This window comes from Pleurodeles waltl, chromosome 4_2 (assembly GCF_031143425.1).
Source record: "Pleurodeles waltl isolate 20211129_DDA chromosome 4_2, aPleWal1.hap1.20221129, whole genome shotgun sequence".
Lineage (NCBI taxonomy): Eukaryota > Metazoa > Chordata > Amphibia > Caudata > Salamandridae > Pleurodeles > Pleurodeles waltl.
Genome location: NC_090443.1, coordinates 467,176,298 through 467,196,022, shown reverse-complemented (window position 1 = coordinate 467,196,022; position 19,725 = coordinate 467,176,298). Strand labels below are relative to the sequence as shown.

Sequence of the window (19,725 nt, the reverse complement as noted above, 5' to 3'; positions counted from 1 at the left end):
TTTTAATGCCTTTCATATCTTGTCTAGTTTTAATGTGCTTGCATTCCATGCGTTTATCTGTTGTAGCCTTCAGGAAAAAGTTATGTAGGAAGTTGGCTCTGTATGTGCTATTTCAAAGTAAGGAATAGCATGCACAGAGTCCAAGGGTTCCCCTTAGAGGTAAAATAGTGGTAAAAATAGATAATACTAATGCTCTATTTTGTGGTAGTGTGGTCGAGCAGTAGGCTTATCCAAGGAGTAGTGTTAAGCATTTGTTGTACATACACATAGACAATAAATGAGGTACACACACTCAGAGACAAATCCAGCCAATAGGTTTTGTTATAGAAAAATATCTTTTCTTAGTTTATTTTAAGAACCACAGGTTCAAATTTAACATGTAATATCTTGTTTGAAAGGTATTGCAGGTAAGTACATTAGGAACTTTGAATCATTTCAATTGCATGTATACTTTTCAAGTTATTCACAAATAGCTACTTTAAAAGTGGACACTGCAATTTTCACAGTTCCTGGGGGAGGTAAGTTTTTGTTAGTTTTACCAGGTAAGTAAGACACTTACAGGGTTCAGTTCTTGGTCCAAGGTAGCCCACCGTTGGGGGTTCAGAGCAACCCCAAAGTTACCACACCAGCAGCTCAGGGCCGGTCAGGTGCAGAGTTCAAAGTGGTGCCCAAAACGCATAGGCTTCAATGGAGAGAAGGGGGTGCCCCGGTTCCAGTCTGCCAGCAGGTAAGTACCCGCGTCTTCGGAGGGCAGACCAGGGGGGTTTTGTAGGGCACCGGGGGGGACACAAGCCCACACAGAAATTTCACCCTCAGCGGCGCGGGGGCGGCCGGGTGCAGTGTTAGAACAAGCGTCGGGTTCGCAATGGAAGTCAATGAGAGATCAAGGGATCTCTTCAGCGCTGCAGGCAGGCAAGGGGGGGCTTCCTCGGGGAAACCTCCACTTGGGCAAGGGAGAGGGACTCCTGGGGGTCACTTCTGCAGTGAAAGTCCGGTCCTTCAGGTCCTGGGGGCTGCGGGTGCAGGGTCTTTTCCAGGCATCGGGACTTAGGTTTCAGAGAGTCGCGGTCAGGGGAAGCCTCGGGATTCCCTCTGCAGGCGGCGCTGTGGGGGCTCAGGGGGGACAGGTTTTGGTACTCACAGTCGTAGAGTAGTCCGGGGGTCCTCCCTGAGGTGTTGGTTCTCCACCCGCCGAGTCGGGGTCGCCGGGTGCAGTGTTGCAAGTCTCACGCTTCTTGCGGGGAGATTGCAGGGTTCTTTAAAGCTGCTTCTTTGGCTAAAGTTGCAGTCTTTTTGGAGCAGGTCCGCTGTCCTCGGGAGTTTCTTGTCGTCGTCGAAGCAGGGCAGTCCTCAGAGGATTCAGAGGTCGCTGGTCCCTTTGGAAGGCGTCGCTGGAGCAGAGTTCTTTGGAAGGCAGGAGACAGGCCGGTGAGTTTCTGGAGCCAAGGCAGTTGTTGTCTTCTGGTCTTCCTCTGCAGGGGTTTTCAGCTAGGCAGTCCTTCTTCTTGTTGTTGCAGGAATCTAATTTTCTAGGGTTCAGGGTAGCCCTTAAATACTAAATTTAAGGGCGTGTTTAGGTCTGGGGGGTTAGTAGCCAATGGCTACTAGCCCTGAGGGTGGGTACACCCTCTTTGTGTCTCCTCCCAAGGGGAGGGGGTCACAATCCTAACCCTATTGGGGGAATCCTCCATCTGCAAGATGGAGGATTTCTAAAAGTTAGAGTCACCTCAGCTCAGGACACCTTAGGGGCTGTCCTGACTGGCCAGTGACTCCTCCTTGTTATTCTCATTATTTTCTCCGGCCTTGCTGCCAAAAGTGGGGGCCGGGGCCGGAGGGGGCGGGCAACTCCACTAGCTGGAGTGTCCTGCGGTGCTGTGACAAAGGGGTGAGCCTTTGAGGCTCACCGCCAGGTGTTACAGCTCCTGCCTGGGGGAGGTGTTAGCATCTCCACCCAGTGCAGGCTTTGTTACTGGCCTCAGAGTGACAAAGGCACTCTCCCCATGGGGCCAGCAACATGTCTCTAGTGTGGCAGGCTGCTGGAACTAGTCAGCCTGCACAGATAGTCGGTTAAGTTTCAGGGGGCACCTCTAAGGTGCCCTCTGGGGTGTATTTTGCAATAAAATGTACACTGGCATCAGTGTGCATTTATTGTGCTGAGAAGTTTGATACCAAACTTCCCAGTTTTCAGTGTAGCCATTATGGTGCTGTGGAGTTCGTGTAAAACAGACTCCCAGACCATATACTCTTATGGCTACCCTGCACTTACAATGTCTAAGGTTTTGCTTAGACACTGTAGGGGTACAGTGCTCATGCACTGGTACCCTCACCTATGGTATAGTGCACCCTGCCTTAGGGCTGTAAGGCCTGCTAGAGGGGTGTCTTACCTATACTGCATAGGCAGTGAGAGGCTGGCATGGCACCCTGAGGGGAGTGCCATGCGACTTACTCGTTTTGTCCTCACTAGCACACACAAGCTGGCAAGCAGTGTGTCTGTGCTGAGTGAGAGGTCTCCAGGGTGGCATAAGACATGCTGCAGCCCTTAGAGACCTTCCTTGGCATCAGGGCCCTTGGTACTAGAAGTACCAGTTACAAGGGACTTATCTGGATGCCAGGGTCTGCCAATTGTGGATACAAAAGTACAGGTTAGGGGAAAGAACACTGGTGCTGGGGCCTGGTTAGCAGGCCTCAGCACACTTTCAATTGTAAACATAGCATCAGCAAAGGCAAAAAGTCAGGGGGCAACCATGCCAAGGAGGCATTTCCTTACAAGTTACTTACCTTTATCAGTAAGTTTGTTGTTTTATTATATATTGTATTTATCACTGTGCATTTGTTTCCAAATTCAATGGCAGGAATAGAATCTGAAAATGGTGGCTATTTTGTGCGTTGTGGACTTCGGGTTTAGGCCATGAGTCATATTGACTATGTCGCTATATGTTTTAGTCCAGATGAACAGCATGCTATTCTGAGCCTGATGACTAGACATCGTTGCATGTTACTCCAAGGCAGGTTTGTGCTGCAAAAACAATCATACACCAAACTAAGCATTATTACCGTTATAAACTTACAGAACATATTGAATTACGTGCTGCACAGTTTTACAAAATGTTCGTGAATGTGCATAATGAGGCAGCATAGAACTCTACTCAAGAAAATCAGATGCAAGCAGCGGCGTCTCCTCCATAGGGGTGGAGGAGCGTCGCCCTGCAACCAGCAGCGCCAGCTGCACACCTTTTCCCAAAACACGATCATAAACTGTGTTTATGATAGTGTTTTGGGGAAAGGGGCGGGGACACGGGGGTGACGTGCACTGAGGGGAAGTGCACAGCCCTCCCTCTCAGAGCACGTGTGTGTTTGGCTGGCCATCTCGGGCCGCCAAACATACATGCACACAGGGCTCTCTCCAGCCCAGCAACACAGTTGGTGGGCTGGAGAAAGCCCGCACAGGCTTCCAGTATGCCTAGGAGCGCCCTTCCAGCCAATCCTGATGCTGCTTTGAGCAGCGTCAGGATTGGCCGCAGGGCAGGCTGGGAGCCTGTGCCTGCAGCCATGAGGAGATGGAGCAGAGCAGATGGAGTGGCACGCGGTGGAGTAGGTATGTGTTTTAAAAAAAAAATAATAATAATTATCTTACCCCTGCGCACCTCCCCCGTCCCTTCTGTTAAGTGTGAGCCACGACTGGATGCAAGTTATGATGGAAATATCAATGCCTGACAAACTATCACAAATTTGATGATTGAAAATAGTGACAGACACTAAGCTACTATAGTATTTTTGCTTCGAAACAAATAAGGAACGTAAGACTTCAATACAAACATGTATGAGGTAAGAGGCACCCAGGGTGCCTCAGCAAAAAGAACTGCAGTTGAGCAGTGATCACAGATATAAAAGTAAAATTAATTTAATAAGAAGTTGGCAGAAAAAGCAGTAGATAGACAAAGGTTAAACATTGAACAACAAAATGCATACTTTGGGAATTGTGTGTTGGTCTGCATTTTGCTTAGGTTGGGCCCTGCTTTTAATTCCTAAGCCACTAATTTGAAATCCTCTTCCATGTAACCAGTGCTTTTGCCTCTCCTCGACAACAGGTCCTTGGAAAGACTGTGCAGAAGCCCTTGAAGGCGGCCAGGCCACCAGTGGCATCTTCATCCTAAAGCCTCTGAATGTCAATCAAATGATGCAGGTCTGGTGTGATCAGCAGTATGACAAGGGTGGATGGACTGTGGTCCAGCGGCGGCAGGATGGCTCAGTCAACTTTTTCACCACGTGGCAGAACTACAAGGTGAGATATGGAGCAAGTCTGTGGCACAAAAGTGGCATCTTCATACCTGCCAAACTGGAGAGAGCTTTACCAAAGAAGGGTACCTCTGATGCTACAAGAAAGAGTTCCCAGTGGCAGCAGATAATAAATCATTGGTCCCATACCAGAGAAATGCTTTCCACATGCAGAGATCTTCCTAATAAGAGCTTGATGTATCCTCTCAATGAGTTCATGCCATCAAACTCTCACTAACAATTACATTGTATTGCTGCTCCCAGGCCACAGATTCCCTGCTAGAATAGCACTATAGCATGCCGCTGGCTGTTAAAGGCTCTGAGCCCGAGTTATAGGAGAGGAGGAGAACCTTTAATAATTGGTTTAGACAAAAGCAGAAGGGCTGTTATGCCAATAGAGCATTTCACCCACTGAGCGAACAATTATTGGTCCTGAACCACTCCAATTTCATCAATTGAGCTCTCAATATTCCAATGTTCTAATTAAGCATTACAGCCCCCTGCCAAGGGCAATAATAATTGTTGAAGACCACAAGCCCACATCTGGGGCCTACAACGAGGGCGACAGCTACAAGGCTATTAGAACATTCCAAAATACTGGAGGTAGAATCTTATAAACTAAAAAAGGAGTATCAAAAAGACAAACATTGGAATGTTAGAGCAGAATGTTTGTACCAGTCATTATGGGCTACGAGTCATTCCATTGTCATCAAAAGGGATCTGACCACTCCAATGTTTTCATGTATGTCCCATCATTAATTTCACAAAGCTTCCTGTAGATCTGTGACACCACTCCAATGTTTTCATGTATGTCCCATCATTAATTTCACAAAGCTTCCTGTAGATCTGAGAAACATTTTTTTTAGAAGTGCCTTTATTTTATTTTTTTAACTATAAGTAAACATAAACATAAACATATCATTGGCTCATGGCCGAGATACTACAGCTACCAATGGTTTGCTAATGTCAAGATTATAATCTGTGATAGATCACAACACTGATATTTATCTTTATAGGACATGTAGTATTCCATTCACTAGAACTGTTTATCTGGTAAACACACAGTCACTGATATACATGGATTCTTGCAACATATAGTCAGGTCCACATTTATCAAAACTTCATGAAGCGCACTGCAGCAAGCCACCTTGCTGCTTGAAAGGGCAGGGATGCACTATATTTAACCTAATACAGTGCATTCCTGTCCTTTGATAGCGCTGACACACTTTTGGCTGCCTAGCACAAATGTAGGCACCCTTGCGTCATGTTGTAAGAGTACCTGTGTTACAGGCCGGATTGTTTTTGTGCAGGAAGGGACACTTAGAAAGAGGAAACAACGAGTAGAAATAAACATGTTTATCCTCATTGCACCTGTAGTGGGGAGGGGTACAGTTCTGATGGATTACCAGGTTTACCAATGTTGGGAATTCTGGGAATGTGTCAGAATCCATGAGTGGATGTATGAGAGCACCCAGTCTCCACCCAGGGCACGCCTCCATGCAGCAGAGTAACACAAAGCAGTGATTTGCACTGCCTTGGATTACTCTAGATTTATCAAGCCATTGAGGGCCATGCAAGGTGGTATTGCATGGCTTGATAAACCTCATTTAGGTTTTATGTTGCCCTTGCATCCCCTTGCCTGATGCAAAACCTTGAGAAATATGCCCCTCAGCTTCTCAGGGTGGTCGGCATGTCTGGTGAAAACAGAAGTGCATGTACATGTAGCTTCCATCATCTTATAATGTCATCAGTTCTCGTTTTGCACATGTGTACATCTTCTGACTTTGACAGCCATTTCTCCATTAGTTATATCCTTTCTCTCCCCTTCTGTGCAATGGCAATACCCCATTTTGCCAGCAATAAGATCCCCAGTGCAAGTTTTACACCTTATTTAGTATTTTGATTTGAGACCAGCACCAAGCACTTGATGTTTTTAGGACGCAGAAACCAACACTGTCATTAATTCTATCAAGCACTTTCATACAGTATTTTGCAATCCTGCAGTAGTTCAATAACACATGAATAATATTGGCTTATTTCTGTATGCGTTTAAGATGCTTATATCACCTCATCTTCAATTTTGCGCAGCTAGACTGGTCTTTATGTATGATCAATATAAAACATTAAATTGCACTTATGAATCTTGCCTTTGCGGATACCTTTTCATGAGGATATATCTTGTCCCATTATCTAGCACTAAATTCCAAATCAAAGTCACAAAGCCCTCTTTATGCTTACCTTTAATCCTCAGTTTGGTCTTCACAGTGACCGGAAACAATGTTCTGTGGAGGATGGAATTATATGTTTGCGGCATGTGTGGCTGTTGATACACATGCTTAGCATAACCCTGCCATCTAGTGTTGGGCTCAAATGTGTGCAGGTTGTTTTTCTTTGAAAAAAGTATTTTGTCACAAGGTATAGTGACTCCTCCTCTTGCTGGTAATGCGCATGGTCATTGTGTCCATTGTTAGGTTGTTTTCTTCTGCTGTGAGGTTCAGACATTTGCTCCTCTGCTCGGGTTCCATACCATTGTCGTTCTTTTTTCTAAACTTTACAATTAGTATTGTTTTCGATCGTCTTTCGATCGTCGCTCTTCCCCTTGTTCGTGCATCGGCGTTGACCTAGTCGGAATGGCGCAAGTGGACCGTGGCTCCGGTGCCCATACAGGACAGACTTTGTCTTCAACATTCCTTCCACAACATGTCCAACTGGTGATGGAACTAACACCATTCTGTTTCTGCCCTCAATGCCATGCCAAGTATCCATGCACCAATCTCCCATCAGGTGTGTAACTTGTGCCGCTCTCTGGACCACCAGGTAACTACCTGCAAAGCCCGCCAGACCTTTTGGTCCAAGAAGACGCTGCGGTATCAATCGACTCGACGACTTGAGATGTCCCGCACAGGGCCGAGCACACACCGGACCTCTTTGGAAACAAAGACCATCAAGAGGCTGCCCAAGCCCAGGTGTCAGCAGCAGAAAAGGGCTCCTTTTCACCCATATACAACTCGGCTCCAAAACTTGAGATGAACAACATCGCGCTGGGACAACCTGTGAGTACATTCCCTCCTCCACCCTGGCCCCAACTACAGCAAGCCATCCGAAAGGGTGTGGACCGACCAAAATCTTTACTTGGGCTACCACTGCCCTCAGGCCATGGTCGGCACAGAGCAGCTGTATCGGAAACATCCAGCCTGAACTGGGTGCCGAAGAAACAGCAGAATACACCCATTCTCAAACTGAATTCCACGTCATCTGAGTCGAGCCAAACATCTGGATCTTTGGCAAAACACCACTCCACCTCAGTGCCGAAATATACCTCAGACTCAAGATCCTTGGCACTGAAACCCTCAGCTTCGAAAGGATCAGCATCGAAAGCCTCAGCATCAAAGGCTGCATCAGAGCTTAAATCAAACCTCTTCGGAAAGCATGCGGTTGATCCACAGTCAGTAGAACCTGTGTTCCAATGGATGAATGAGGACAAGATTGGTGCCAAAAACACTGCTGCGGCACAATCAGCAAAGAGACTCAGGGGCATATTTATACTCTGCTTGCGCCGGATTTGCATAATTTGTTTTATGCAAATTTGGTGCAAAACTAAGACCATATTTATACGTTGGCGTTAGACCCCGCTAACATGAAAATTTCTCAGTGTGCGTCATTTTCTGGATGGGTGAAACCGCCTTGCGTTAATGACATGCAAGGTAGGTTTTCCCGTCTAAAAAATTACTTAAACACCTGTGTGCCATATTTGTCCTACCGGGCAAAAATGGCACACGGCTGGCAGGCGGAGCCGGAAAATGACATAAATCCCGATTTGCGTAAAAAATTAACGCCTGGGTCAGGGCAGGCATTAAGGGACCTGTGGGCTCTTTTCCATGGTGGGAGACCATGGAAGCAGTCCACAGGTGCTCTTCCCTGCACCCAGGGACTCCCTCTGCCACCCTAGCCCACCCATGGATGGGGGAACCCATTCATGGTGAGAGCAGGTAAGTGTATTTTCTTTCTTTTTCTTTTTTTTAGAGTGGCATGGGCGGCCTAACCTGGGCCCCCATACATGCCACTATGCCCAATGGCCATGCCCAGGGGACACAAGTCCCCTGGGCATGGCCATTGGGCAGGGGGGCATGACTCTTTTCTTTGCTAAGACAGGAGTCATTTCCATGGGGGTTGTGTGTCAAAAAATGGCGCAAGTCAGGTTGGAGCTAATATTTTTTACTCTAACCTGACTTGCACCATTCTTTGGCGCACAACCCCCAGTCTTCCCTTCGCCTCAGCGGCCTGGTTTGAGTAATTTATTTTGATGCAAACCAGGCCGCAGCGCCGGCTAACGTCATTCCATAAATAAGGCGCCCTTGCTGGCGCGTTGGAATGGCGTTAGTCGGCGGTAAACTTTTTGACGCAAATCTGCCTTGGCACTGATTTGCCTCAAAAAGTATAAATATGGGCCTCAGTTTTAAGGAAGCTTTGGGCCACCAACTACACCACCAAAGCAAAGAAAAAGAGCTGACAAGGAAACTAGTCCTATGCACTTACCTGTGCATACCACCACACAACCACCTGTTGCATCACCCTTTCCTCCTTTACCAGCAACATATTCACCAAAGAGGTCTATCACCAGGACTGTATTCCACTGCAAGATGACCCATGGGATACTTATGACACAGACCCATCTACAGACATGGACCTCAATCTTTACCCTGCAAACCGTCTCTAGCAGACAATACTACTACCCACCGAAAAATCATAGGTACAGCAGTTACATAACATGGGGGTCAGCTCCATAGAGTATGATTTTTTTTATTTGAGACCCTCTCCTCTAGTCAACATTCAGCACAGGATCTGCCAATGCTTAAAGGCATGCTGAGACACACACTTGACATCTTTAAAGACCCCGTTAAAGCATGTGTCATTACTCCAAGGAATGAAAAGAAATATAAACATTCCCCATCTGACTTTACATACACTAGATGCCAACTCCCTCCTGACTCTCAGGTGGTGACCACATTAAGGAAAAGAGCAAACTCACAGACATCAAGGTGGGAGGCCTCCACCAGATAAAGAAAGTAAAAAAGATAGATGCTGCGGGAGGAGGATGGCTGCTCCATCTGCCAACCAATCAAGGATTGACAACTCCTTTGGTCTAGTTTCCCATTATGACAGGGCTCAATGGGACAAGATGGAGGGGCTCCTCCAACATCTCCCAGGCAAACATAAAAAGAGGGCATATGAGGTCACCTTCGAGGGTGAATGAATTGGTAGCACCTCAATTGACTGTACCCCTGAGGCAGCCAACAGAGCCGCAAGGGGCATTAATTCAAGCATGCTATTCAGATTTCACACATGGCGTAGGGTTTCAAGCTTCAAAACTGAGGTGCAACAACATATCCTTGCACTTCTTTTTGATGGGTAACATCTCTTTGAGCCTCAAGTAGACTGTCTGCTAGAGAAAGTAGAAAGGAACAACGAGCCGGCGAAAGATATGGGCGCATTTCAAACATCACTGAAGTGTGGCTCTTTTCGCAGCTCTCCCTATTGTGGAGCAACAAAATCCACCCCCACAGATCCCTCTACATCATATTAATGTCCCCCAGCTGCACACAATTTCACCCACGAGATATTACAGGGGATCTTATGAGAACAACACTTTCAGAGGTAAAGGCAAAGGTGGTTTCACCAAACACTATCACCTCCACTAAGCAGTGACTTACCAACCATTCTCCCTACCACACCACACCTGTCGGGTGTCGACTACAAAGGTTGTTTGCCACCTAGCGGAACATCACTCCACACCAGTGGGAATTGGATATTATTCAACATAGTTATTGTCTGAAGCTCACTTCCATACCTCCACACGTCCCACCTCACAACCACAGACTCTCAACAGACCATCAACAGTTGCTCAATGGAAAGTTCAGGCATTTCTCATAAAAGGTGCCATAGAACCACTGCCTATACACCAACAAGGCAGAGAGGTTTGTTCAGTCTACTTTGTTATACTCAAAAAGTACAGGTCCTTACGGCCAATCTTGGACCTCAAAACCAGTACATTCTTTGAGAGCACTTTCACATGGTTGCTCTTCAAGATGTCATCCCCTTACTACAGCAAGGCAACTTCCTGGCAGCACTTGATCTGAAGGATGCCTATTTCCACTTTCCTATTCACCAGCCGCATCGAAGATACCTCAGGATCACAATAAATAACAACAATTTCCAATTGCAGGTGCTCCCATTTGGGGTCACCCTGCTCCCAGGATTCTCACTAAGTGTCTCGCAGTAGTAGCAGCTCACTGGCACAGACAAAACATATACCTTTTTCCATATTTAGACGGTTGGCTCATCAAGAGTGCAACTCGTCAACAATGCTTTCAGCACACTCAAGCCACTATAAATATATTTAATCAATTAGACTTTGCCATCAATGCAATCAAATCCCACCTCCAACCACTTTAAATGAACCCTATCTGGGAGCCATCCAAGATTCACAGTGGGGGACAGGTTACCCCAGTTCTGCCTGGTTTCAATCCTTCCAAGTGCTCATTCCATAGTTGCAGCCTCACCAGCATGTAACAGTGAGGACAGTCATGCGTGTCCTCAGTATGATGGCTTCATGCATAGCCATAGTACCTCATGCCAGACATAACATGTGTCTTTTGCAGGAGTGCTTAGCCCACCAAATGAGTCAAGAGGAGAATCAATTGGAAGATCTAGTGTTGGTAGCCCATCAAGCTTGCCACTCTGCAATGGTGGACCACCAACAATCTCCTCAAAGGACGGCTGTTCCTAGACCCAGTTGGAAAGAAAACCATAACAGCTGCGCTCTCATGGGTTGAGGAGCACATTTACAAGATCCCACAGTCGAGAGACGCTGGAAGCTCAGGCAGAGACATCTCCATATCCACATTAATCAATCAATCTACTGAATTACCAGTATTATTTCCACAACCTGACTAATTTGCAGGAAAGACTCTGCACAACTTAGATGTCAAATGAGCCTTCATGTATTATATTGATAGAACCAAAATATTTTAGAAAGACACAACCTTCTTTGTTGCTTTCTCTAAACCAAACAAAGGAAGAGCCATTTATAAATCAGGAACTGCACATTGGATTGTCAAATGCATCCAAACATGCTACATCAAAGTTAAAAGACCTTTATCTATCCCTCCTAGAGCTCACACCACTAGCAAAAAAAAAGCCTCTACAGCCTTCCTAGGAAATATACCTATGGCTGCATCATGCAAAGCAGCTACTTTGTCTACACCACATACATTTACAAAACATTAAGAAGCCAGTTTTGGCCAGGCAATTCTTTGTACTTTATTCCAAACAACTGCAGCCCCCACAGGCTAGCCACCTCTTATAAAGGATGACTGCTTTTCAGTCTATGCTAAGCATGTGCAACTTCAACCACACATGTCTTGAATAGAAAATGTTACTTACCCAGTAAATATCTGAAAGTGGCATGTAGAGCTGTGGATGCACATGCACCCATCCTCCTCCCCGGACACCTGTGTTTGTTGCAGTTACTTTTATAAGTTATCACTGATCCTTTCAGCATGGACATTGTATTATCCTACACTATACTTCACATTCCTTGCTCACCTGCCTTTCAGGAAAACAATCTAACAATGGACTTGATGACCATGTGCATTACCAGCAAGAGAAGAAGTCACTATACCTCATGACACGAAATACTTTTTTTTGATGAAAAACAACTTGCATACATTGGAGCCCAACAGCAGATGTCAGGATTAAGCTAAACATGTGAATCTACAGCACTGCATTCCATGAACAGAGGTTTACTGGGTAGGTAATATGTTCCTTTTCACCACTCACTAATCTCAGCATACTCTCAAAGTATCAGTCTCCATCAGTTTATCCCCAAAAGAACTTGTGTATTTCTAGCTGCATTTCATAACCTTAGGCAGCGTATCAAACTGTTTAGTAAGTTTCCAGCCGACATCAAGTTCCTGCTTTTCAACTTCGTAACATCCATATCGCCAACTGAGTTCCAGAAACAAGGCAAATCATGCAACAGTGATTATTCAGCGAACTGCTCAGCACCCTGTTTCTTTGCTTGTAACCCTTCCAAAGATTTCTCATGAATTATCTCAAGTATGGTCAGTCATCACACATGACAACATTTTAAAGTCCTTCTTCCAGTGCCCTACTGCCATGAATTCCCTCCAGAAATAACTTGTAAGTGTGCATGCACTCCTCAGTCTGCCACGTATTGTAGTTGAAACGCCAGGCAATAAGATTCTAAGTTAAGTGGACCCAAACCTTCTTCCTCCAGCATCTCCCTTTCAATCTGTTGAGTAGACTGGTTCAGGTCAGCTCTCAACAATCAGTATAGTTTCCTGATATATGAACCTTTGCTGATCTCATGACAAAGACCTACTTGCTTACGATTGTTCAATTGCTGATCCCTAGCCATAGAACTTCCTGGGGATCTCGTTCTGTAGGTGAATCAATGACCCAGAATTCCCTGCTAATACATGTTCCATCTCTGAATACATTACAAAGAACTCTGATAATATATATTCTATCACTATGTGCATTCCACGGAACAGAAAGCTCTTAGTCAATTTTATACTCTAACTCTGCTCATATTTCACAGTTCTCCCTGTTAATAAGTGTTCTGTTGTTGAGCCCACAACATTGAACTTATACTGCCAATTATTTGCAGATCTATTTCTGCCACTTAACATATGCTGCCCGCATCCATTATAATAAAACGGGGCTCATATTATCTGCTTGTCATGGGGTGGAAAAGAAGAGACTGTGGTAGCAACAAAAGCTATTTAATGAGGGGACAGGATGGTATAAATAATGAAACAAAGTAGCACAAAAAGGCCCTGTTTCTACCCAACAAAAAAGCAGAATGAGGAATACCAAGTGACTGGAAAGTTATCTACCTCCCTACTAGGCACCTTTTTAAATATATTGCTTTGCACATCCCATGTAGATTGCTAGATATTTCTGTACATTTCATGTTATTACCTTTAAAAGAATGTGTGGCTGTAGACACACATGCTTTGCATACTCCTGCAATCTAGTTTTGGGTCTAGTAGTGTGCAAATTGTTTTTCTTAAAACAAAATCTTTTGAGTCACTAGGTAGAGTGACTCCTCCTCTTGGTGATAATGCTCATGGGCATTGACTCCATTTTTAGATTGTTTTCTTTCCACTGTCGGGGTCAGTTGTGTATGTCTATGTTCTGTGTCAAGACAGTTTCTCTGGCTCCTTTCCGTTTGTGCCTCACTTTACCCTTGTCAGTATTGTATTCAAACTCATATCCCACCTGGCTTTTTGAACTCTTAGAAAACTATCACTCATTGGATTCACATGCTTCTCGCAGCGGACTTAGGGCCTTGCTCGAAATTGATGCAAGATGTTTCACCAGGTCAACATTCTGTGAGTACAGAAGCCCCTGTTCCTCACCCCCAAAACAATTTGGTGTCCACTGAACAAAAGGTCCTGGGCCACCACTGCCATCAGGCCATGGTCGGCACTGTAAAATTGATTTGGATGCCCCTACTTCGGGCTCAACACCGAAACTTCAGCAAAAACCATCTAAGCAGTCTCTTTCGGCACTGACCACTTCCGCACAGAAACAGAAGACCATCTTGGCTCCAAAACCTTCCAAACCGGCTCTGAGACCTGACCCTGGCACTCCAGTGGAACCTATCTTTTAGGACGCCTCCTCACTAAACCTTCGGTGCCTACCCCACCATCATCAAACCACCAGCTTTTCTTTAGGGAAGCCATTGATCTATCGGTGTCATCCAAAAAGAGGAAGTCGAATAAAGCCACCAGTATTACGACTCTGCTCTCCTCCACCAACACCACCACCACTTCCATCCCTCTTTCTGCCACCTTCACAACCTTCACCTCACTCTTAGGATGATCCTCTAGACCTCACACCTGACGGGTCCCCACACATTTATAGGTGGGCATGGCACAGCGAATGACACATATGGTACCACACCGCCCCTTCCTGATCCTTGGACGGCATAGGACATTGACCCTCAAGGGAACACCGATCCTGACCTATATCCCACTAGACCTTCCCCTCCTGTTGGCTGTACCATGTATCAGGAGCTTATTGGCAGGGCTGCAACATATCTCTTTCAGACTCTCCCCGCAACACATAAGGCAAACAAATATCTCCCTATGCTTAAAAGTATGTTGAGGCAGACAGAAGACATTTTCATTGCAGTTCCTTTACATTGTCATTTGCATGGACATCTCTTACACTTACTTTACACTACATTCACACCTGCCTGCAGTAAAACAATCTAACAATGGAGTTGATGCCTATGTGCATAATCACAGAGAGTAGGAGTCACTTTACCTCGTGACTCGAAAGACTTCTTCGAAGAAAAATAACTTGAACACTTCTGGACCCATCACTAGATGGCAGGATTATGCAATGCATGTGAATCTAAAATACTACATACTACAAACAGATGCTTACTGGGTAAGGAACATTTTCCTTTTCTTTCAATGTTCCCATTGTGATTTATTAATCACACGCTGCAGCTGAATATAAAATGTGACAAAACTTGCCATCTTTAGGTGGACAATCAAGATACACCTTTTCTACAATCTTTTGGCTGAATAGTACCTATCGACAAACATCAGGAGGCTTCAGAAAGGGAGAAAGGGCTCTGTAGTAGGAGGACACCATAGCATTCCAAAGGAGCATCTCAAGCTCCAGACCTCATAAATGTGTGTTATCGAAGAAGTAAAGACACTGCTGTATACTTGTCCCTACCTTCCGAATTGCCATCTTAATTCATCAGTTTGATTACCACTTAGCAAATATTTGACATACATTTGTAATTTCACAGTTCAAGGTTTTTACTCCAATTTGCCATTTGCACAACACTGTTAATTATTTATATTCCTATAGTTAAATATGGTAGTATCTGTCCAAATGTAAACATTTTGTCAACAATTTAGAAGAATATCTGTCTGAAGAAATGTTACTGTACACCACTAGCATGTGTCCTAAATACAAACATAACCACAACTTATATCAATGCAACATGTTATAATAAATCCACATTAGGGCCATGTGACATAATCTGGACACCCATATGTTTTAAAGTCAGTACTACTTGTAGGATGTATGCTATACAATACCCAGTAGACTACAGAGTGATCACCGTTAGGCTCATAATTCGAGGAGTTTGTGAGTGCTTGTTCTTGTACACAAAGCCACTGGGTCTCCCTTTTTAAAACATTCAATGGAAGAGCCACTGGGTATGGAATTGTATTTGGGGATGTGCTTGGTAATAGTGGGTGACTTTGAGTTTCTTGCTCCCAGTTTTTCTATAAAGAAAATACCGAAATAAAGATAAACTACATTAGCAGAGGTAAACGGTACTCTTAAAGAAAAGTGATTGATATTCGCTTTCTAAGTGGTGAAACAGAACAGTATAAACAGGAAAATACTGCAGACTATATACTTTTGACAATGGGCATGTAGTTTTGGGCATTTGTTAGAAAGCCAATGTGTGCACTTTCCTTTTTTGGCAAACAAGAAAGCTGTATGTCCAACAACATGTTATCATGACATCAAAGTAAAACAAATAAATGTGCAATTGTGATTAGTGAACAGGCTTAGCCTTCCCTTTCAAATAATTTTATTGGTATTATAATATTACAATATAACAATGTAAGAAAAGCAATCATGGATTGTGATGGTATAAAAGTTGTGTATACCGATAGCACTAGGTAAGTAATTAGCAGGGGCGGCTCCTCCGTTAGGGTGGAGGAGTGTCACCCTTCTCACCAGCCGCGGCAGCTGGAAATCCTTTACAAGAAAAGGATAATAAGCTATGTTTATTATCGTTTTCTTGTAAAGGGGTGGGGCCACAGGGTGACGAGCAGTGAGTGCGCATGTCTGTTTGGCCGGCCGTCTCATGTGCAGTAGGCTCTCTCTAGCCCGGCACTCAGTTGCCGGGCTGGAGAGAGCATGCAGAGGTTACCAGTCTGCCTCGGAGCGCCCTGGCTAGGGAGTCCCAGCCCAACCTGATGCTGCTCTGATCAGCGTCGGGATTGGCCGCAGGGCAGGCTGGGAGCCTGTACCTGCAGCGGAGGAGCCACGTGGTGGTTTCAGTGGCAGTGATCAAGGTAAGAATGTTTTTTCTAAAATGTAATGTTTATTCCCCCATTCCCGTGCACCGCCCCACCCCTTCAGCGTGCCCGACTGGTAATTAGTATTTGCATTATCCCAATAGGTTTAATGAGTATATGTGATAACAATGTAATTGTAGAGTGATACTTGTCATGAGGGAAGAATAACAAGGCAGTAGAAAGGAGGGGCCTTGCGACTGGTAGAGAACTGCAAGGCAGAGGAGAGAGGGTGGGGGGGTCATAAGGAAGGGTAGGTAATCTGGTCAGTTATGTTCCGTCATACATTATCGATTGTCGTAAGTACAGGGGTCTGTAGCCCCATAAACTTACTGTATGAAAGCTGTTTCTGTTGTGTCATGTTGTATATTTGCTTGGAAAAGGTAGTTTGTAATTGTGAATTGTCACTGCAGTTCTAATTTTTCTAAGTGTGAGTTTAATTTGGACCACAGCTGTTGATAGTGTTTTGCATAGTCTGCCATCTAGTGTTGGGCTCTGAGTGTTAAAGGTTGTTTTTCTTTGAAGAAGCTTTTTCGAGTCACGAAATCGAGTGACTCCTCCTCTCGGTGATAGTGCACAGGGGCATCGAGTCCTTTGTTCAATTGTTTTCTTTCTGCAGACGGGTTCGGGAGTTTTCCCTCTCGCTCCGGTAGATCTCAGTTCGGTACTATCTAAACTTCTCTATCTTTTCCTTCAACGTCAGTATAGTTTTCAAATGCGTTTTTTTAATACATTTGACCCAATTGTAGTGTCGGCATCCATTAAACGCCCTTTCAGGCACCCACACCCTTCTCGGGCCTTCTCAGGCCTACTGCGTCACAGGCTCATGGATCAGACTCCATTTAGATGCTGCCCTCGGTGCCACGCCAAGTTCCCCTACACCGAACAACACTCGGTGTGTAACCTCTGCCTCTCCCGAGATCATAGGGAGGAAACCTGTGAGGCATGCCGATCCTTTCGATCCAAGTAGACTTTACGGGATCATAGAGAAAAATGTCTAGAGAAGTCGACAGAACAAACGCCCAACATTTTTGGTGAGGATCAGGCACAAACTCCAGTCTCCATCGCAGACTCCGACGGTGACTCAGATGGGGACAGCCAAGTCATTCCTGCGGCACAGTTCTTGAGTACACCAGCACCTTCCCATCACCAAAAACAGTTTAAAAAGTCACAGAATGCCTTGGGTCCACCACTGCTTGCTGGCCATGGTTGGACTCGAAAACTACATCTCGTCGACCAACCCTTGGGTTTGGCGTCAAAAAAGGCCAACACGCACTCCAGTGAACAGACTGCCATGGCTGTTTCGGGATCGGGACGTAAGATGGAAGCTTCCACGTCAGAACCGAAAAGGCTACATACCAGCTCGGAGCCAAAACATCCAAACTTCCATCTGCTTCAGAAACCACATTTTTGGCCCGTTTAAAGCAGTCTATTACCAAGCTTTCAGAGCATTCATTTGTGGGAAGAAAACAGGTTCCATCCTCAGAGGAGTCAACAGACATTAGGCCTATTCTTGAGGTCATGGACCATAAGCAGAGGAAAATACAGATTCAAAATGATACAGAGAAAATTATTGCCTCTCTTCCTCCTATAATCAATAGGAAACTGTCATTCCAAGAAAGTTTAGAACCTGGCCCTTCACCGGCGAAAATATTTAAGCACAAGGAGAAGCCAAAGACAGTGCATCAGCCTTCTCTACCACATTTGCCTCTCCTTTTCACTTCTCCACCACCACCTTTACCCACACAGTTTTCTGCACAATCTCCTGTCTACTCACAAAGGGATTATATGAATGATAATCCTTATAATATGGACCCATGGAATATGTATGATTCTGATCCAATTCCATGTAACAACCCTGATTTGGATCCCTCAAGGCCATCTCCACCTGAAGACACCACATCCTATAATCAGGTTGTTGCCTGTGCAGCCACATACCATAATGTGCAGCTGCACTCTGAGCCCATAGAGGATGATTTCCTATTCAAAACCCTTTCCTCTACACGTAAGCAGTACCAATGTTTGCTGATGTTACCAGGCATATTAAAACATGCTGGTGACATTTTTAAAGAGCCGGCAAAGGCTAGGTTACTAACACCTAGGGTGGATAAGAAATATAAAGCTGCACCATCAGATCCAACTTTTATATCACAACAATTGCCACCTGATTCCATCGTGGTCAGTGCAGCTAGGAAAAGGGTGAATAGTCAATCCACCCCCTGATCCTCCCCCTGATAAAGAAAGCCGCAAATTTGATGCAGCAGGCAAAAGAGTAGCAACTCAAGCTGCAAATCAGTGGAGGATTGCCAACTCCCAAGCTCTTTTAGCCAGGTATGACAGGGCCCATTGGGACGAAATGCAGGAGTTCCTTCAATATCTCACTACAAAACACCAGGAAAGTTCACAGCAGGTAGTTGCAGAAGGACAAGCTATTGGCAACAATCAGATTAGATCTGCAGTAGACACAGCTAACATCACAGCTGACACCGCAGCTAGGGGAATTAATACTAGTGTTATGATCAGAAGGCATGCTTGGTTGCGGTCCTCAGGATTCAAACCTGAAATACAGCAAGTGGTCCTTCATATGCCATTTAATAAACAGCAGCTATTATAGGCCTGAGGTGGATACTACAATTGAAAAATTAAAAAACTACTCCAATACAGCAAAGGCCATGGGTGCCCTGTACACAACATCTTTTCTGGGCACTTTTCATAAGCCTCAATTCAGAGGAGGTTTTAAACCCCAAATATCAGAGGCCTTTATATCCCAACAAAAACAGGGACAACAATATTATCCAGGGGATCTTTCAGGGGCTCCTATAGAGGACACAATTTCAGAACTAGGGGCAAATCCACTGCCACAAGAGGTGCCTCCACCTCATCAAAGACTTTCTCTGCATCCCCACACAGCACATATCTCCTGTGGTAGGAAGACTGCAATATTCCCACCATCAAATTACATCAGATCAATGGGTACTGTCAATTATCCACAATGATTATTGCCTAGAACTCATCTCCACTCCACCTAAGGTTTCCCCTCTTTCACACAGGCTTTCTCCCGAACACACTGTTCTGTTGAAACAAGAGGTAGAGCCTCTTTTACTCAAAGGTGCAACAGAGGTAGTACCCATCAATCAACAAGGAAAACTCTATACTTCCTCATACCAAAAAAGGATGGCACTCTTAGACCAATCCTCGATTTCAGACCTCTCAATCAGTATATTCGCGCATTTCCACATGGTCACTCTTCAGGATGTCATCCCTTTGTTGCAAAAACAAGACTACATGACAGCATTAGATTCCT

General features: G+C 45.0%; 1 protein-coding gene across 1 annotated transcript in view; it reads left to right on the top strand.

The window, feature by feature from the left end:
* Nucleotides 1-19,725, top strand: part of ANGPTL6 (angiopoietin like 6) — a 185,228-nt gene that overhangs the window by 116,161 nt on the left and 49,342 nt on the right. The window contains exon 4 of the mRNA XM_069231790.1: nt 4,089-4,282. Within this exon, the coding sequence (XP_069087891.1) occupies nt 4,089-4,282 (194 nt within the window). The remainder of the gene's footprint in view (nt 1-4,088; nt 4,283-19,725) is intronic.